A 20,822-nucleotide genomic window follows, 5' to 3' on the forward strand; every position below is an offset into this window, starting at 1 on the left:
AAAGCAGCTCAATTTGGATGTTCACACAGCGTCACTTCACACAGCTGTCTTCCAAAAGGCTGTCCTGAAACTGGAGCCTTAATCCAGCGCCTTAGACCGCTCGGCCAGGCTACCTCATAATGCCACATTCTACGGGTCACACAACGGCTGTAAAGGCAGTTGCCTTAGCAAACAGGCGATCGGCTGTGGGAGAGGACGAGGCGTCTTGTTTGACTCGCATGTCCCTGGAGGGCCTGGCTGCTGTCAGGGAAAGTGTGCTCTCCCACAATATTTTCAGACCATTATCGAGTACCCGCAGGGCCTCCCGGCCTTAATTAAAAGCAAAGTTGGTAGCAGTGGGATTCAAACCCACGGCCCCAGAGAGACTGGAGCCTAAATCCAACATCTTAGACGACTCGGCCACGCTACCCATCCTGGATTACTTTACATTCCTGTTTGGTCCTTCCACCATCCAGAAATAGAGGCAATGGCCGGGGTGAACCTTCTTTGCTTAACACTTCCAATGCGGCCAAGGAAAGCTCTTATTCGACCATGGCAGCACAAAGTGTCTATCGAAAAGGAGCCCCCGGCAGCTGTGGGATTAGAACCCATGCCCCTGAAGAGATTGGGGAAAAAAGAAAGAAAGAACCTCTCGGCCACGCGTCCACATAATGCCCTTTTCTCCAGACAACCTTCCACCAAATTTTTCCTTGTTGAGCTTTGCCACAACATAACGCCTTTAAGGTAGGAGGTAGAGGCCTCCTTCTTGCAGGGGAATGCAGTACTACTCCTGGCGGCTCCCCTTCTGCGGAGTGCATGTCCTTCTCAGATCAAACACACCTGAAAATTTGCTAATCAATGCCTTTAGGGCTGTCCTGAAAACGGCATACAGCTGTGCATTATCCGATATGCTCCAAGCATTTTTTCACCTAAAACTTATAATGAGTGACATTGGCTGTTACCATTCTTTGGGATATTTATTTATTTTCTCTATTATTATATTCAAGTTCTTTTTCCTGTTTTGAAGTAACTTCACTATACTTGTAAATCATTGGTGTCCCTGCTTCAACAGGGTGCCTCTGTTAGAAAGGAGCAGAGGCTGGGTAAGGCTTCTAGCGCTTACTTGGTCTAAAAAGCAAAGAAAGCAAAAGCAACTCAATTTGGATGTTCACACAGCGTCACTTCACACAGCTGTCTTCCAAAAGGTTGTCTTGGCAGCAGTGGTATTTGAACCCATACCTCCGAAGAGAATGGAGCCTTAATCCAGCGCCTTACACCGCTCGGCCACGCTACCTCATGATACCACATTCTACGGGTCACTCAACGTCTGGAAAGGCCGTCCGATGCTGACTTTGCTGAAAAGCTACAGTCTAATCCTATTTGTGTAAAACAAATTGATCCCCTGCAGGTTAGGGCTTGCGGCTGTGTCGCTGTCACAACAAGTCTGAGATGAGTTTGGAAGAACAGATCAGCACAGGATTGACTCAAATCATCAGCAACGAAACCTCAAGTAGTCAGTAAACCACAGATGAAGGGCAGTGCCCCAGGAGCAGGACTGAGTCAGCCTGCCTTAGCAAACAGGCGATCGGCGGTGGGAGAGGACAAGGCGCCTTGTTTGAAAGTGTGCTCTCCCACAATATTTTCAGACCATTATCGAGTACCCGCAGGGACTCCCGGCCTTAATTAAAAGCACAGCTGGCAGCGGTGGGATTCGAACCCACGCCCCCAGAAAGACTGGAGCCTAAATCCAGCACCTTAGACCACTCGGCCACGCTACCCATCCGCGGCCACGCTACCACATAATGCCCTTTTCCCCAGACAACCTTCCACCAAATTTTTCCTTGTCGAGCTTTGCCACAACATAACGCCTTGAAATTCTCCAAGGTAGAGGCTTCCTTCTTGCAGGGGAATGCAGTACTACTCCTAGCGGCTCCCCTTCTGCGGAGTGCATGTCCTTCTCAGATCAAACACACCTGAAATTCGCTAATCAATGCCTTTAGGGCTGTCCTGAAAACGGCATACAGCTGTGCATTATCCGATATGCTCCAAGCATTTTTTCACCTAAAACTTATAATGAGTGACATTGGCTGTTACCATTCATTGGGATATTTATTTCTTTTCTCTATTATTATATTCAAGTTCTTCTTCCTGTTTTGAAGTAACTTCACTATACTTGTAAATCATTGGTGTCCCTGCTTCAACAGGGTGCCTCTGTTAGAAAGGAGCAGAGGCTGGGACAGGCTTCCAGCACTGGAAAGGCCGTCCGATGCTGACTTTGCTGAAAAGGTACAGTCTAATCCTATTTGTGTAAAACAAATTGATCCCCTGCAGGTTAGGGCTTGCGGCTGTGTCACTGTCACAACAAGTCTGAGATGAGTTTGGAAGAACAGATCAGCACAGGATTGACTCAAATCATCAGCAACGAAACCTCAAGTAGTCAGTAAACCACAGATGAAGGGCAGTGCCCCAGGAGCAGGACTGAGTCAGCCTGCCTTAGCAAACAGGCGATCGGCCGTGGAAGAGGACGATGCGTCTTGTTTGACTCGCATGTCCCTGGAGTGCGTGGCTGCTGCCAGGGAAAGTGTGCTCTCCCACAATATTTTCAGACCATTATCGAGTACCCGCAGGGCCTCCCGGCCTTAATTAAAAGCACAGCTGGCAGCAGTGTGATTCGAACCCACGCCCCCAGAGAGACTGGAGCCTAAATCCAGCGCCTTAGACCACTCGGCCACACTACCCATCAGAAATGAGAAATGACAGATTTGAAGGTGTCTTGAACGAATGTAACCTTAAAAAAAATCTGATTTAATATCAATAAAATCACAACTAATAACATGCTTAAAATAAATGAATGAATACAACTACAAATAATAACATGCTTAATCAGAATAAACATTTACACAACAACTACTAAATAACTAATAAGAACAAAACACATTTCCATTGGTGTATTAAAATTTAATGAAAAAATATCAAACAAAGCACATATATACATTTAATTAACCTTGAAACTTCATTTATTTAAAGCAATTAACAATAAAACAAATAGTTGTCTTTAGCTGGATTCGAACCCGGGTCGAAGGGAGCACCTGCAATAGAAAACGGTGTAATATAAATGCGCGAATTTACCGCAAATAAAAACCGGAAGATGTATCACTGCGCGCATGCTAAGGAAGATCTGTCTTTAAATGTCAAATTTTACCCTTTTTTTTTTCTTCATTTTTTTTTTCTCTTCTTTCCCATCTTTTTTTCTTCCTTCCCTCTTTTCTTCCCTTTTTCCCTGTCTTTGACAGACTATTGTTCCCCAGCTTAAACCCAGCGCCTTAGACCACTCGGCCACGCTACCCATCCAGGAATACTTTACATTCTTGTTTGGTCCTTCCACCATCCAGAAATAGAGGAAATGGCCAGGGTGAACCTTTTTCGCTAAACACGTCCAATGCAGCCAAGGAAAGCTCTTATTCGACCATGGCAGCACAAAGTGTCTATCAAAAAGGAGCCCCTGGCAGCTGTGGGATTCGAACCCATGCCCCTGAAGAGATTGGGGGGGGGGGGTGGAGAACCTCTCGGCCACGCTACCACATAATGCCCTTTTTCCCAGACAACCTTCCACCAAAATTTTCCTTGTCGAGCTTTGCCACAACATAACGCCTTGAAATTCTCCAAGGTAGAGGCCTCCTTCTCGGCATACAGCTGTGCATTATCCGATATGCTCCAAGCATTTTTTCACCTAAAACTTGACAGAATGAGTGACATTGGCTGTAACCATTCTTTAGGATATTTATTTCTTTTCTCTATTATTATATTCAAGTTCTTCTTCCTGTTTTGAAGTAACTTCACCATTCTTGTAAATCATTGGTGTCCCTGCTTCAACTTCCCTCAAAACCCCTTGGCCTATACATAATCTACAATATACAGATTAGAATCATTCATCTTAAAAAAAAAAAAGTGTTATTTTATTACACTTTCCGATGTTTAACAAAATACTTGAATATTACACGCATGCGTAGTATCATCAGTTCATCGGTTCTCAAATCGTATGCGTCCGACAGAAACGGTTCTCAGTTCAGTGTACTGGTGATCCGAAAACTGATGCAACCGGTTCTTGACTCGAGAACGCAGTGGACGTGTTCGTTCATCATCTGGCTCTGCTCTGTGTTCATCTTCAGTTTGTTCTTCACAGCAGTTCAGTCAGTGTACTGTTTGAGTAAATGAATTACTCAGAGATATTGGTTTATTCTGACTCAGAGGGAGAGTCAGTAACGTTAAAAAAGTTAACAGTTTAAATAATTTGTGGATTAATGCTTATTGGAGATGCGAACCGTTTCAAACGATTCAGTTCGATTTGGTGAAATGGTTCAACCGGTTCCCTAAGAAGAACCGAGGTGCGTTCCATTCGACAGGGTCCTTACGCAGTGTTCACTGCACCCTACTCCCTGAGCACGGTATATCAGTTGAAGTGGACTTCACTGACAATAACCGCTCATTTGGAACACCCTGCAAACTTCATCAAAGAAAGTAACGATGGGGTGGTGCAGATTATGATATAACATAAATATTTAGGACTACATTCATATTTTCATTTTTATTTTCAATCACATTTAAATTATGTACACTATACAATAAAAAAAGAAAAAACATTGAGTCCTATATAATAAAAAACATATGTTTATAATAAACTTTTATTTGGTTAACTGTGTATGTGGTTTTAATAAATGGTCATATAAAATGCGGTCTTGTGTGCCTTCTTCCTGCGCACAGCCATATAGTTAACACTGAGGTAAATAAAGTAAAATAAAGAAAAATGGCAGAGCCTCATCTGCTTCTAGTCGCTTTTACATTATCATACCTTTTTACAATCCACATTCAACAATCCGATCATCTCTATGCAAAGCAAACGTGTTGCACTGCGTGAGGCAAATGGTGGTCACCCCACCCCACCCGGCCCCTGCCCCCCACCCCCAGTACATTTAAACTGTACATTTTAGAGTGGCCTTTTATTGTGGCCAGCCTAAGGCACACCTGTGCAATAATTATGCTTTCTGATCAGCATCTTGATATGCACACCTGTGAGGTGGATGGATTATCTCAACAAAGGAGAAGTGCTCACTAAAACATATTTAGACAGATTTGTGAACAATATTTGAGAGAAATAGGCCTTTTGTGTTCAGCTCATGAAAAATGCGGGCAAAAACAAAAGTTTTGTATATATATATATATATATATATATATATATATATATATATATATATATATATATATATATATATATACATGTGTGTGTGTGTGTGTATGTATATATATATATATATATATATATATATATACACTGAACAAAATGATCAGAATTAGCTATATTCACCAGGGGCATGTTCAAGTTCAAAACGGTGCGCAACGTTTTGCTATGGTTTCCGGATTGAACGTCATGTTTCCTGGAAACGGCATGCACCGGTGTGCAACGGGGTTTGAGCAGGGGGTTTGAGCAGGCGGCAGACGGGGTTTGAGCAGACGCGCAGACGGGGGAAGCGAGCGGGAGCGCTCATCAGACTCAGGAAGCGCGGATTTCGAACGCCGTTGCCTAGCATCCATCTCGCAAATCTCCGCTCTCTACCCAACAAAACAGACGAACTGCTTCTGCTCTCTTGGACAAATAAGGATTTCTCTCACTATGCTGCTCTGTGTTTCACGGAAACCTGGCTGAATGACACCATACCGGACAGCGCGGTCCATCTGCCGGGCTTTCAGCTGTTCAGAGCGGACCGCGACGCAGAATCAACTGGGATATCGCGCGGCGGCGGAACATGCTTTTACATCAATGAACGGTGGTGTACAGATGTAACTGTGTTAAAGAAGATGTGCTGTCCTGATCTAGAAATGCAATTTGTCAAATGCAAGCCGTTCTATTCGCCGCGGGAGTTTCACTCGTTCATTCTGGTCAGTGTTTACATCCCTCCGCAAGCGCATGTGAGCTCAGCTTTACAGAAACTCGCTGATCAGATCACAGACACAGAACAACAACACCCGGACTCTGTTTTAATCATTCTTGGGGACTTTAACAAAGCCAATCTCTCCCGTGAACTACCAAAATACAGACAGCATGTTAAATGTCCCACCAGAGACAGTAATATATTGGATCACTGTTACACCACAATAAAGGATGCATATCACTCTGTTCCACGAGCAGCTTTGGGACGTTCTGATCACTGTCTGGTTCATCTTATACCGTCCTACAAGCAAAAACTTAAATCTGCTAAACCTGTAGTAAGGACTGTGAAGAGATGGACCAGCGAAACAGAGCAGGATTTACAATCTTGTTTTGACCTCACTGATTGGAGTGTTTTTGAAGCTGCTACCACCGATCTGGACGAACTCACAGAGACCGTAACATCCTATATTAGTTTCTGTGAGGATATATGCATTCCTACCAGGACTTATTTAACATTCAACAATGATAAGCCATGGTTTACAGTAAAACTCAGACATCTTCATCAGGCCAAAGAGGATGCCTACAGAAATGGGGACAGGGTCTTGTACAATCAGGCCAGGAACACACTGAACAAAGAGATCAGAGCGGATAAAAAGACCTACGCTAAAAAGTTGGAAGACCAGTTTACTTCCAACGACTCAACTTCAGTGTGGAGAGGTCTAAGAGCCATCACAAACTACAAGACACCATCCCCTTGCACTGAGGCTAATCAACGACTTGCTAACGACCTGAATGAGTTTTATTGTAGATTTGAAACCCCCATCACCCATTCTGACCATCTCCCTACACAACCATTAACACCTCCTGTAATCCCACCCTCCACACCTCCTGCTCTTCAAATCTGTGAAGATGATGTGCGCCAGGTCTTCAAGAAGAACAAAAGAAGAAAAGCACCAGGCCCAGATGGTGTTTCACCAGCCTGTCTGAAAATCTGTGCTGACCAGCTGGCCCCCATCTTTTCACAAATCTTCAACAGATCCCTGGAGTTGTTTGAAGTGCCTTCCTGCTTCAAACGCTCCACCATCATCCCCATCCCAAAGAAACCCAAGATAGCAGACAGGGACGTACTGGGACTGAAATTCAGCCCGGGACTTTAAGACGGAGAGGCCTTTTACGCGAGTGCCCTTGGTGCACGAGCAGGATTTTTTGCAGTTATTTTCATTCTAATAGTGTTTTTATGGTATAAAGACAATCAGATTACGCTGAAGACCTTCAAGAAACTTTAGGATAACACCTGCCTCCTCAGGTTGTATAAGCAAGTCCACTGCACTGAACACAACCAGGTCAGCAAAACCTAATCTCAAACACATAAGTCACACAGTATACTGCGAACTACCAGCATGTCATGTGTACAGTCAGTCGGAGTGATAAAATAGTTACAAATACTCACACCCACTCATACTCAAAAACTACAATGCAGTCCCATACAATAGAGATTGTGTGTGTGTGTGTGTGTGTGTGTACTCACTTTCAACTCTCCCTGCCTCAGCTTCCCCTGTGCTGGACCCTGCCTCTGCTGGACCCTGTCTCTGCTTACTGATTGTACAGCTACATAACATATGCATGAGAAGAACATGAGTAATAAATATGACAAAGAATAATACATTTTCTAATTCAATCTGTGCTTCAGTCAGGTTATTATCTAGTATGTGGAACTATTGGCATTTTATCCTTTATGTAAATATGTAACATTGTGCTGTATTTTTCTATTTTTGTGTGCGTGTTCTTAATAAAGCTTTGACTGATTGATTGATATGCCTAATATGATTGCCTACCCAGCCCTGCACACTGCCCCTCTACCTGTCTGTTTCCTGCTCTTCTCCTCCTGCTGCTCCTTCTTCTCCTCCTCCTGCTGCTCCTCCTCCTCCTTTCTTCTCCTCTCTCTCTCTCCTCCTGCTGCTGCTCCTCCTCCTCTCTCCTCCTGCTCCTCCTCCTTTCTTCTCCTCTCTCCTCCTGCTGCTCCTCCTCCTTCTCCTCCTCTCTCCTGCTCCTGCTGCTTCTCCTCCTTTCTTTTCCTCCTCTCTCCTGCTGCTCCTCCTTTCTTCTCTTCATCTCTCCTCCTGCTGCTGCTCCTCCTTTCTTCTCCTCCTCCTGCTGCTCCTCCTCCTCTCTCCTCCTGCTGCTCCTCCTCCTCCTTTCTTCTCCTCTCTCTCTCTCCTCCTGCTGCTGCTCCTCCTCCTCTCTCCTCCTGCTCCTCCTCCTCTCTCCTCCTCTCTCCTCGTTTCTTCTCCGCTCTCTCTCTCCTGCTGCTGCTCCTCCTCCTTTCTTCTCCTCTCTCCTCTTCCTTTTTTCTCTTCCTCTCTCCTCCTGCTGTTGCTCCTCCTCCTTTCTTCTCCTCCTCTCTCCTGCTGCTGCTCCTCCTCTCTCCTCTTCCTGCTGCTTCTCCTCCTTTCTTTTCCTCCTCTCTCCTCCTGCTGCTCCTCCTTTCTTCTCCTCATCTCTCCTCCTGCTGCTGCTCCTCCTTTCTTCTCCTCCTCCTCTCATCCTGCTGCTGCTCCTCCTTTCTTCTTCTCCTGCTACTGCTCCTCCTCCTCTCTCCTCCTGCTGCTCCTCCTCCTTTCTTCTCCTCCTCCTCTCTCCTCCTGCTGTTGCTCCTCCTAAAACTGTCCTACCTCACATCACCAGCAAACTTTGGAGAAGTTTACTCGACTCTGCAACTCTGTCTATGACTCCATCGTTGTCTAAAGTCATTAGGATCTCTTTCTCTGTGCACATTAGCATGAATGCCTCAAGACGCTCCTGTGTCAGAGTACTCCTCAGTCTGTTCTTTACATACTTGAGAGTAGAAAAGGTCCTCTCACAGGCCACTTGACTGAAAGAGAGTGTAAGCAAGAACTTGTAGGCCAGTCCAATGACGTGATAGGCATCAGTGAGGAGGTTGTATTTGGAGAGGATATGATAAACACAAATTGCACAGTCTTTGCAGGAGGTGCAGCTGGTGTTATTCAGTTCCATGTCTTCTCCATCTTCTGTCTCTTCTGCAGCCCGGACAGTGTATGACTCCAAATGTGGCAACTTAAGTCTCTCCCACTGGTTGGCCAAACTACAGAGCTCGGCATTGAGCCTTCCAGATGTTGCTCTTTCATCGAACCTAAGGAGGCATTTACTGAGTTGTTTGAGGGATTCAGATGGAAGCCCCCTATCTCTTAGTGTACCAAAATTCCTTGGGTCGAGGCATGCAAAATCATCATAAAGAGCTCCATTTGCAGAATAGCGAGCGTGAATGCTCTGAGTCACTGTGTCCAAAATGACATTGTGCACCTTGATCCTGTACTGATCCTCTGTATTCAACGAATGTTCTTCCTCTGCTACTTCACCTGGCATGGACTTCTTCTTTCTGATTTTTTTTTCAGGTAGAGCCCCCTGAACCACCTCTTTAGATCCATTCTCCTCCAGCTCCTTGTTAGCCCATTTAACAAAGATATTTGCAGCTTTTGTGACACCATCCATGTCCCTGTTGCAGGATTTTAGGCTGTCTTGGGCCCCCATAACTAGTCGATGAGCAGTGATTAGGTCCATGCCACTGGTCTGGAGGTATCTGGAAAGTGGTGAGGTAATCTCAAAGATTCTCAAGAATAGCTGTGCTGTCAACACCGTCTCATGCTTCAGTAGGGACTCCATGTACCCCTTAGCTCTTGCTCTGACATGTGCTTTGATTGACATATCTTCCACTATCCTTTTCAGTGTTAAGATTAAATCAACATACAAAGCATTGTCAGGGTTACCAAAACAGCCAAATATCTTGCTTAGGGCCTGGTCCTTGGCCCACCATCTTGTCTCCCCGATAGGAGACAGCCGTCTGTGTCGCTTGTCATCACTGACTTCCTCCCACATTTTCATACGCTTGTATGAGTCCTTGATAAATACAGCAACATCATTCACTATGGAGAAAAGGGATGCACTTTCTATCACAGCACTCGTGGTGTCACCCAGAACAAGATTGAGCACATGTGCATAGCACCAGATGTGCACTTGGTTAGGAGACTCTGATGCCAGTAAAGCAGAGAACCCCTTGTACTGGCCTTGCATGTTTGCAGCTCCATCGGTTGAGTTGCCAACACAGTTCCTAAGCTCAATATCCACCTTTGCTAGAGTTTTTTTAAGTAGCTCCACAAAATACTCTCCAGTTGATGACTCACAATCAACCACACCTATGAGCTTCTCATGGACCACATCAGTCACATATCTGAGGATAACAGCACATTGGTCTGTGGAGGTAATATCTTGTGTGGTGTCAATCTGCAGAGAAAACATTCCTGCTTGCCTTACTTCCCTTGAAATGCTTTCTTTGATTAAGTGGCTGATTACATCAATCACTTTGTTGACAGATGTTTTAGACAGCAGTGTAACGAAAGATCCTCTGCCTTTAACACCGGTCTTATTTAGGCTTTGGCTTTTTTGTACACATTCATTTACATGTTCTTGCAGAGAGACATCAAATTTGCTCAGCAGGAGGATCATTTCCAAGAAGTTTCCATGATCAACAGCAATGTTGTCCCATGTGTATGCAGCTTCAAATTTGGTGCCTCTATAGCTAAGACCACACTTTCCAATGACTTTTATCACTTCAATGACACGGTCCATGACTTGGCGTTTCTTTCTGACTTGGTCACGGTGAAGAGACACTTGTTTTCCACTTAGTAAGCTTACTATGTCTGCTTGACTGGCCATCATAAAATATGCTTCTGCACTGTCTCTGTGAACTTGGTTTCTTTCGTGCTCTTCTATTCTCTGATGTACATGCTTCCAGGCTGTCATTCCCCCCTTAATGAACGCACTTTCACTTGCAGATGGCTTTGCATATGCCAAACATACTGTGCAGTAGAGTGAGTTTTCTTTCTTACAGTATGTGAGCCACTTTCTCATAATACCATCTTTAGTATGATAGATAGTCGTGCCTTTTCTGGTGGGTTGTTGAGGGTGGTAAGAAAAAAAAAAATCTAAATCTTTGGAGGCCGGTCGTGTATAAAAATCAAAGCCCTCATCTTCAGCTCTGTTTAGGTCTATCCTTGGTGCATCTTCACCTGTCTTGGACCCTGCCTCTGTCTGTACTGGTTGTACTGCATGAGAAGAACGTGACGTCACTATATCTTATTCTATCTATGCATAATATGATTGCCTACCCAGTCCTGCACACTGCCCCTGTACCTGTCACTGTTTTTGTTCTTGTTCCATTATCCTCCTGCTCCTGCTCCTCCTGCTCTGCTTTCTCCTGCTGCTTTCCTTCCTCCTGCTCCTCCTCCTTCTTTTGCTCTGCTTTCTCCTGCTGCTCCTCCTTCTCTCCCTCCTCATCAATATGACTGCAGGGGCAGGGACGGATTGGCAATCGGGAATACCGGGAACAATCCCGAACGGCCGGTCCATTTCAGGCCGAATCGGCCGGTGGTCAAATTTGTTATTATTATTTTTTATTATTATTATTTATTTTATATGATACGGTACCGTACCGGCCTGTAGCGGCCGCTCAGCTGCAGCGGAACGCAGCTGTGTGTCTGTGTGTGTGTGTGTGTGTGTGTGTGTGTGTTTCAGACTGGGCCAAACCAATACTTCCAATCTTAAGGGGGGATACGAGCGGCCTCTCCCAACTTGGACTGATCCTCCTATTTCCTGACATCCGATTGGCTCAAAGGCGCCGATCAAAGGAGTTTACTTGGTTAGGTTTGAGTTTGTGTGAATGCAACAGAGACAGACGGTAAAAATGGCGAAACGAAGGAAAGAAGAGAAAGAAATGGGTGGGGCCGAAAAAATAAGAATGAAAAAAAAAAAAATGTTGGCACAAGAGGCAGCTAAATGTGCCAAATTAACGGACCTTTTCCGCACTGAAAAGGGTGCTGTGGCAGGAGGTGCAGGTGAGGAAGGAGGACCCAGCAGCATGGATAGGACAGGTGCACGATTAGGCCGGCGAGCGGCGGCGACACGCTGGCTGGCTGACTGTGCGTGAGCGTGGTGTTTGCGTAGCGTTTTCCATGTCTTTGCCTGGTCTTTGCACACCAGAAACGTGTCTGACGCAGCGCTGCTGCTAGGAGACATAATATGATAAGACTCTGGTAAAAAAATAAAAATAAGCCTCTGGTGATACATTTGTTTAAATTACATTTATATCTTCATTTATGTAAAAACCTAGAGACTCTCAAATATCAAAATGTAATTTATTAATATTTATTCGTGTCAAAATGACAAACATCTTTTCCTATTCCATTTTGGCTGGAAACGCTTCCAACACGCTTGCGCGTCACGTGAAAAATAGACGTCTGTTCTATTATTAGCATGCACGCTGTTTTCCCCGTGGCTCAGGCCCTGTGTCACGCAGCTCTAACCTGTTAACATGGGAGCTGAAATAAAAACGGACATGCCACGTATCCAGTCTGTCACCGGCCTTAGGGATAAATGACACAAAATATTGATTTGAAAAGGAGTTTATTGATTTAAAAACGATTGTATTGTATTGGTACCACTAAGAAAATAGTTCATTCTGGTGTGGTGAACAAATGAGTCCTATTGAAGAGATGAGTTCGAGCTTAGGACCCCATTAGTATGCTTGATCTAAATCTGTTCTTGAAATAACTTGTAGCGAATGAGCTGTCTAAACTGTTAATGAGAAAAATAGTAATATACACAAATAAACATTATTTTATGTTTCTTTTTATTTGAAAAAAGTGTAATTGTAACATTGTGCTGATTATTACGATAAAAAATAATGACATAATTACATTACGAATTGCTGTGAATACGGTAGGGCAGTAGAAGCTCAGGTAAAGCTCCACTAGCACGATCATCGGATAACGTTAGTTAGCTGTATGCTATGCTACTATCTAAGCTAACTAAAAAACACACAATGAGAAATATTTAATTTCACAATCTATAGCTTCAGTTAAATACTAGTTTCTGAAACGTATAAGTTAAAATACATTAATGACTCGTTATAACGTAGTACAAATGTCTTCTATAATAAATAGATTTTGTATGATTTGTAACCAGGCACTAAAGCGATTCAGATAAAACGTGCTTTGAACCAATCCGATCTGGGTCCTAAGCTCGGACTCGATCTCTTCAGTAGGACTCATTTGTTCACCACACGGTCTCTACGGTTAGAATCCTGCGTGTCCATGGCAACGCTCTGCTTTGCATGGCAACGCAGTGCGGAAAAGGGGCGGGGCTACATAAAGTCTATAAGCAAGGAATGTCTGTAAGGAGTCTATGTATGTATACAGCGTCAGTTGCCATTCTCTATATTAGCTGTTAAGGTCATTGATGGAGAGGGACAGTTTGATGATGACCCCTGCAGTCATATTGATGAGGAGGGAGAGAAGGAGGAGCAGCAGGAGAAAGCAGAGCAAAAGAAGGAGGAGGAGCAGGAGGAAGGAAAGCAGCAGGAGAAAGCAGAGCAGGAGGAGCAGGAGCAGGAGGATAATGGAACAAGAACAAAAACAGTGACAGGTACAGGGGCAGTGTGCAGGACTGGGTAGGCAATCATATTATGCATAGATAGAATAAGATATAGTGACGTCACGTTCTTCTCATGCAGTACAACCAGTACAGACAGAGGCAGGGTCCAAGACAGGTGAAGATGCACCAAGGATAGACCTAAACAGAGCTGAAGATGAGGGCTTTGATTTTTATACACGACCGGCCTCCAAAGATTTAGATTTTTTTTTTTCTTACCACCCTCAACAACCCACCAGAAAAGGCACGACTATCTATCATACTAAAGATGGTATTATGAGAAAGTGGCTCACATACTGTAAGAAAGAAAACTCACTCTACTGCACAGTATGTTTGGCATATGCAAAGCCATCTGCAAGTGAAAGTGCGTTCATTAAGGGGGGAATGACAGCCTGGAAGCATGTACATCAGAGAATAGAAGAGCACGAAAGAAACCAAGTTCACAGAGACAGTGCAGAAGCATATTTTATGATGGCCAGTCAAGCAGACATAGTAAGCTTACTAAGTGGAAAACAAGTGTCTCTTCACCGTGACCAAGTCAGAAAGAAACGCCAAGTCATGGACCGTGTCATTGAAGTGATAAAAGTCATTGGAAAGTGTGGTCTTAGCTATAGAGGCACCAAATTTGAAGCTGCATACACATGGGACAACATTGCTGTTGATCATGGAAACTTCTTGGAAATGATCCTCCTGCTGAGCAAATTTGATGTCTCTCTGCAAGAACATGTAAATGAATGTGTACAAAAAAGCCAAAGCCTAAATAAGACCGGTGTTAAAGGCAGAGGATCTTTCGTTACACTGCTGTCTAAAACATCTGTCAACAAAGTGATTGATGTAATCAGCCACTTAATCAAAGAAAGCATTTCAAGGGAAGTAAGGCAAGCAGGAATGTTTTCTCTGCAGATTGACACCACACAAGATATTACCTCCACAGACCAATGTGCTGTTATCCTCAGATATGTGACTGATGTGGTCCATGAGAAGCTCATAGGTGTGGTTGATTGTGAGTCATCAACTGGAGAGTATTTTGTGGAGCTACTTAAAAAAACTCTAGCAAAGGTGGATATTGAGCTTAGGAACTGTGTTGGCAACTCAACCGATGGAGCTGCAAACATGCAAGGCCAGTACAAGGGGTTCTCTGCTTTACTGGCATCAGAGTCTCCTAACCAAGTGCACATCTGGTGCTATGCACATGTGCTCAATCTTGTTCTGGGTGACACCACGAGTGCTGTGATAGAAAGTGCATCCCTTTTCTCCATAGTGAATGATGTTGCTGTATTTATCAAGGACTCATACAAGCGTATGAAAATGTGGGAGGAAGTCAGTGATGACAAGCGACACAGACGGCTGTCTCCTATCGGGGAGACAAGATGGTGGGCCAAGGACCAGGCCCTAAGCAAGATATTTGGCTGTTTTGGTAACCCTGACAATGCTTTGTATGTTGATTTAATCTTAACACTGAAAAGGATAGTGGAAGATATGTCAATCAAAGCACATGTCAGAGCAAGAGCTAAGGGGTACATGGAGTCCCTACTGAAGCATGAGACGGTGTTGACAGCACAGCTATTCTTGAGAATCTTTGAGATTACCTCACCACTTTCCAGATACCTCCAGACCAGTGGCATGGACCTAATCACTGCTCATCGACTAGTTATGGGGGCCCAAGACAGCCTAAAATCCTGCAACAGGGACATGGATGGTGTCACAAAAGCTGCAAATATCTTTGTTAAATGGGCTAACAAGGAGCTGGAGGAGAATGGATCTAAAGAGGTGGTTCAGGGGGCTCTACCTGAAAAAAAAAATCAGAAAGAAGAAGTCCATGCCAGGTGAAGTAGCAGAGGAAGAACATTCGTTGAATACAGAGGATCAGTACAGGATCAAGGTGCACAATGTCATTTTGGACACAGTGACTCAGAGCATTCACGCTCGCTATTCTGCAAATGGAGCTCTTTATGATGATTTTGCATGCCTCGACCCAAGGAATTTTGGTACACTAAGAGATAGGGGGCTTCCATCTGAATCCCTCAAACAACTCAGTAAATGCCTCCTTAGGTTCGATGAAAGAGCAACATCTGGAAGGCTCAATGCCGAGCTCTGTAGTTTGGCCAACCAGTGGGAGAGACTTAAGTTGCCACATTTGGAGTCATACACTGTCCGGGCTGCAGAAGAGACAGAAGATGGAGAAGACATGGAACTGAATAACACCAGCTGCACCTCCTGCAAAGACTGTGCAATTTGTGTTTATCATATCCTCTCCAAATACAACCTCCTCACTGATGCCTATCACGTCATTGGACTGGCCTACAAGTTCTTGCTTACACTCTCTTTCAGTCAAGTGGCCTGTGAGAGGACCTTTTCTACTCTCAAGTATGTAAAGAACAGACTGAGGAGTACTCTGACACAGGAGCGTCTTGAGGCATTCATGCTAATGTGCACAGAGAAAGAGATCCTAATGACTTTAGACAACGATGGAGTCATAGACAGAGTTGCAGAGTCGAGTAAACTTCTCCAAAGTTTGCTGGTGATGTGAGGTAGGACAGTTTTAGGAGGAGCAACAGCAGGAGGAGAGAGGAGGAGGAGAAGAAAGGAGGAGGAGCAGCAGGAGGAGAGAGGAGGAGGAGCAGTAGCAGGAGAAGAAGAAAGGAGGAGCAGCAGCAGGATGAGAGGAGGAGGAGAAGAAAGGAGGAGCAGCAGCAGGAGGAGAGATGAGGAGAAGAAAGGAGGAGCAGCAGGAGGAGAGAGGAGGAAAAGAAAGGAGGAGAAGCAGCAGGAAGAGGAGAGAGGAGGAGCAGCAGCAGGAGAGAGGAGGAGAAGAAAGGAGGAGGAGCAACAGCAGGAGGAGAGAGGAAGAGAAAAAAGGAAGAGGAGAGAGGAGAAGAAAGGAGGAGGAGCAGCAGCAGGAGAGAGAGAGCGGAGAAGAAACGAGGAGAGAGGAGGAGAGAGGAGGAGGAGCAGGAGGAGAGAGGAGGAGGAGCAGCAGCAGGAGGAGAGAGAGAGAGGAGAAGAAAGGAGGAGGAGGAGCAGCAGGAGGAGAGAGGAGGAGGAGCAGCAGGAGGAGGAGAAGAAAGGAGGAGCAGCAGCAGGAGGAGAGATGAAGAGAAGAAAGGAGGAGCAGCAGGAGAGAGGAGGAAAAGAAAGGAGGAGAAGCAGCAGGAGCAGGAGAGAGGAGGAGAAGGAGGAGGAGCAGCAGGAGGAGAGAGGAGAAGAAAGGAGGAGGAGCAGGAGGAGAGAGGAGGAGGAGCAGCAGCAGGAGGAGAGAGAGAGAGGAGAAGAAAGGAGGAGGAGGAGCAGCAGGAGGAGGAGAAGAAGGAGCAGCAGGAGGAGAAGAGCAGGAAACAGACAGGTAGAGGGGCAGTGTGCAGGGCTGGGTAGGCAATCATATTAGGCATATCAATCAATCAGTCAAAGCTTTATTAAGAACACGCACACAAAAATAGAAAAATACAGCACAATGTTACATATTTACATAAAGGATAAAATGCCAATAGTTCCACATACTAGATAATAACCTGACTGAAGCACAGATTGAATTAGAAAATGTATTATTCTTTGTCATATTTATTACTCATGTTCTTCTCATGCATATGTTATGTAGCTGTACAATCAGTAAGCAGAGACAGGGTCCAGCAGAGGCAGGGTCCAGCACAGGGGAAGCTGAGGCAGGGAGAGTTGAAAGTGAGTACACACACACACACACACACACACAATCTCTATTGTATGGGACTGCATTGTAGTTTTTGAGTATGAGTGGGTGTGAGTATTTGTAACTATTTTATCACTCCGACTGACTGTACACATGACATGCTGGTAGTTCGCAGTATACTGTGTGACTTATGTGTTTGAGATTAGGTTTTGCTGACCTGGTTGTGTTCAGTGCAGTGGACTTGCTTATACAACCTGAGGAGGCAGGTGTTATCCTAAAGTTTCTTGAAGGTCTTCAGCGTAATCTGATTGTCTTTATACCATAAAAACACTATTAGAATGAAAATAACTGCAAAAAATCCTGCTCGTGCACCAAGGGCACTCGCGTAAAAGGCCTCTCCGTCTTAAAGTCCCGGGCTGAATTTCAGTCCCAGTACGTCCCTGTGCAGGGGTCATCATCAAACTGTCCCTCTCCATCAATGACCTTAACAGCTAATATAGAGAATGGCAACTGACGCTGTATACATACATAGACTCCTTACAGACATTCCTTGCTTATAGACTTTATGTAGCCCCGCCCCTTTTCCGCACTGCGTTGCCATGCAAAGCAGAGCGTTGCCATGGACACGCAGGATTCTAACCGTAGAGACCGTGTGGTGAACAAATGAGTCCTACTGAAGAGATCGAGTCCGAGCTTAGGACCCAGATCGGATTGGTTCAAAGCACGTTTTATCTGAATCGCTTTAGTGCCTGGTTACAAATCATACAAAATCTATTTATTATAGAAGACATTTGTACTACGTTATAACGAGTCATTAATGTATTTTAACTTATACGTTTCAGAAACTAGTATTTAACTGAAGCTATAGATTGTGAAATTAAATATTTCTCATTGTGTGTTTTTTAGTTAGCTTAGATAGTAGCATAGCATACAGCTAACTAACGTTATCCGATGATCGTGCTAGTGGAGCTTTACCTGAGCTTCTACTGCCCTACCGTATTCACAGCAATTCGTAATGTAATTATGTCATTATTTTTTATCGTAATAATCAGCACAATGTTACAATTACACTTTTTTCAAATAAAAAGAAACATAAAATAATGTTTATTTGTGTATATTACTATTTTTCTCATTAACAGTTTAGACAGCTCATTCGCTACAAGTTATTTCAAGAACAGATTTAGATCAAGCATACTAATGGGGTCCTAAGCTCGAACTCATCTCTTCAATAGGACTCATTTGTTCACCACACCAGAATGAACTATTTTCTTAGTGGTACCAATACAATACAATCGTTTTTAAATCAATAAACTCCTTTTCAAATCAATATTTTGTGTCATTTATCCCTAAGGCCGGTGACAGACTGGATACGTGGCATGTCCGTTTTTATTTCAGCTCCCATGTTAACAGGTTAGAGCTGCGTGACACAGGGCCTGAGCCACGGGGAAAACAGCGTGCATGCTAATAATAGAACAGACGTCTATTTTTCACGTGACGCGCAAGCGTGTTGGAAGCGTTTCCAGCCAAAATGGAATAGGAAAAGATGTTTGTCATTTTGACACGAATAAATATTAATAAATTACATTTTGATATTTGAGAGTCTCTAGGTTTTTACATAAATGAAGATATAAATGTAATTTAAACAAATGTATCACCAGAGGCTTATTTTTATTTTTTTACCAGAGTCTTATCATATTATGTCTCCTAGCAGCAGCGCTGCGTCAGACACGTTTCTGGTGTGCAAAGACCAGGCAAAGACATGGAAAACGCTACGCAAACACCACGCTCACGCACAGTCAGCCAGCCAGCGTGTCGCCGCCGCTCGCCGGCCTAATCGTGCACCTGTCCTATCCATGCTGCTGGGTCCTCCTTCCTCACCTGCACCTCCTGCCACAGCACCCTTTTCAGTGCGGAAAAGGTCCGTTAATTTGGCACATTTAGCTGCCTCTTGTGCCAACATTTTTTTTTTTTTTCATTCTTATTTTTTCGGCCCCACCCATTTCTTTCTCTTCTTTCCTTCGTTTCGCCATTTTTACCGTCTGTCTCTGTTGCATTCACACAAACTCAAACCTAACCAAGTAAACTCCTTTGATCGGCGCCTTTGAGCCAATCGGATGTCAGGAAATAGGAGGATCAGTCCAAGTTGGGAGAGGCCGCTCGTATCCCCCCTTAAGATTGGAAGTATTGGTTTGGCCCAGTCTGAAACACACACACACACACACACACACACACACAGACACACAGCTGCGTTCCGCTGCAGCTGAGCGGCCGCTACAGGCCGGTACGGTACCGTATCATATAAAATAAATAATAATAATAAAAAATAATAATAACAAATTTGACCACCGGCCGATTCGGCCTGAAATGGACCGGCCGTTCGGGATTGTTCCCGGTATTCCCGATTGCCAATCCGTCCCTGATAGCAGAACTTAACGACTACAGACCTGTGGCTCTAACGTCTGTCGTCATGAAGTCGTTTGAAAAACTGGTTCTGGCTTATCTGAAGGAAATCACTGGACCCTTACTGGACTCCCTCCAGTTTGCTTACCGAGCAAACAGGTCCGTGGATGATGCAATCAACATCGGATTGCACTTCATCCTGCAACATCTGGACAAAACAGGGACTTATGTGAGGATCCTATTTGTGGACTTTAGTTCGGCATTCAACACCATCATCCCAACAGCCCTTCAGACCAAACTGACCCAGCTCTCTGTTCCTAGCTCTATCTGTCAGTGGATCACCAGCTTTCTGACAGATAGGCAACAGTTAGTGAGACTGGGAAAATTCACATCAAACAGCTGCTCCACCAACACTGGTGCCCCTCAGGGATGTGTTCTCTCCCCTCTGCTCTTCTCCCTGTACACCAACGACTGCACCTCTAAAGACCCCTCTGTCAAGCTCCTAAAGTTTGCAGACGACACTACAGTAATCGGCCTCATCCAGGACGGTGACGAGTCTGCTTACAGACAAGAGGTTAAAGAGCTGTCTGTCTGGTGCAGTCTTAACAACCTGGAGCTGAACACGCTCAAAACAGTGGAGATGATGGTGGACTTCAGGAGAAACCCCCCTGCTCTCCCCCCACTCACCATCATGAACAGCACTGTGACTGCAGTGGAGTCATTCAGATTCCTGGGAACCACCATCTCTCAGGACCTGAAGTGGGACAATCACATTGACTCCATTGTTAAAAAGGCCCAGCAAAGGTTGTATTTCCTTCGCCAGCTGAGGAAGTTTAACCAGCCACAGGAGCTGCTAAAACAATTGTCTCAGTTGAGTTCCAATGGGGTCGCTGTGTCCATTTCTTTTACTGTCTATGGGTTTGAGATGCGTTTTCTCTTGTTTGGTGGGTGTGTCAGAACTGCAGTCCAATCAGCAGCAACATGTATATAAAGCATGCGGTATTAAAGTGAACTCGCACAATGGCTTCATGGAAAATAATGTACAAATGTGTTCGTTGCAGCTCGGTATACGCAACAACTGAGGATATTAGAAAACATGTTTGTCGTAAGTTTTATTGTAAAGATATAGGATATCAACAAAATGATGTAGTTGTTTATATTTTTAGCTTCATGGCAAGTCTATGACATTTGGTATAGAAATAAACAATGGTAAGTGCTTTTCCTAAAAATGAGAAAGAAAATACAGGGTATTAAAACCATATGAACTACAAATAAAGTCAGTATGTGAGGCTAAATAGATGGCTTCGAAAATTCATCACAAAGAATGGCCTTTTTTTTTTTTTTAAAGAATGGCCTTCTCAGCTGCCATAG

At 44.4% G+C, this 20,822-nt stretch overlaps 2 protein-coding genes and 2 non-coding genes across 4 annotated transcripts; 1 reads left to right on the forward strand and 3 right to left on the reverse strand.

Moving 5' to 3' along the window:
• Positions 1-1,675: 1,675 nt before the first annotated feature.
• Positions 1,676-1,757, reverse strand: trnal-uag (transfer RNA leucine (anticodon UAG)). Its single transcript has one exon. It is a non-coding gene; the product is annotated as a tRNA-Leu (tRNA).
• An 878-nt stretch (positions 1,758-2,635) lies between these two features.
• trnal-uag (transfer RNA leucine (anticodon UAG)) lies at positions 2,636-2,717 on the reverse strand. The gene has a single exon. It is a non-coding gene; the product is annotated as a tRNA-Leu (tRNA).
• A 5,765-nt stretch (positions 2,718-8,482) lies between these two features.
• On the reverse strand, positions 8,483-11,579 carry LOC113112181 (zinc finger MYM-type protein 1-like). Its single transcript, XM_026277624.1, has 3 exons — positions 11,497-11,579; positions 11,114-11,265; positions 8,483-11,025 (listed from the first exon to the last, which is right to left on the reverse strand). The coding sequence occupies exons 1-3, from the start codon at positions 11,577-11,579 to the stop codon at positions 8,579-8,581; spliced, it is 2,682 nt and encodes an 893-aa protein (XP_026133409.1). The 3' UTR covers positions 8,483-8,578.
• On the forward strand, positions 11,281-15,244 carry LOC113111887 (zinc finger MYM-type protein 1-like). Its single transcript, XM_026277070.1, has 3 exons — positions 11,281-11,814; positions 13,202-13,402; positions 13,491-15,244. The coding sequence occupies exons 1-3, from the start codon at positions 11,640-11,642 to the stop codon at positions 15,236-15,238; spliced, it is 2,124 nt and encodes a 707-aa protein (XP_026132855.1). The 5' UTR covers positions 11,281-11,639; the 3' UTR covers positions 15,239-15,244.
• The last annotated feature ends 5,578 nt before the right edge of the window (positions 15,245-20,822 follow it).

This window comes from Carassius auratus, chromosome 12 (genome assembly GCF_003368295.1).
Source record: "Carassius auratus strain Wakin chromosome 12, ASM336829v1, whole genome shotgun sequence".
Taxonomy (NCBI): domain Eukaryota; kingdom Metazoa; phylum Chordata; class Actinopteri; order Cypriniformes; family Cyprinidae; genus Carassius; species Carassius auratus.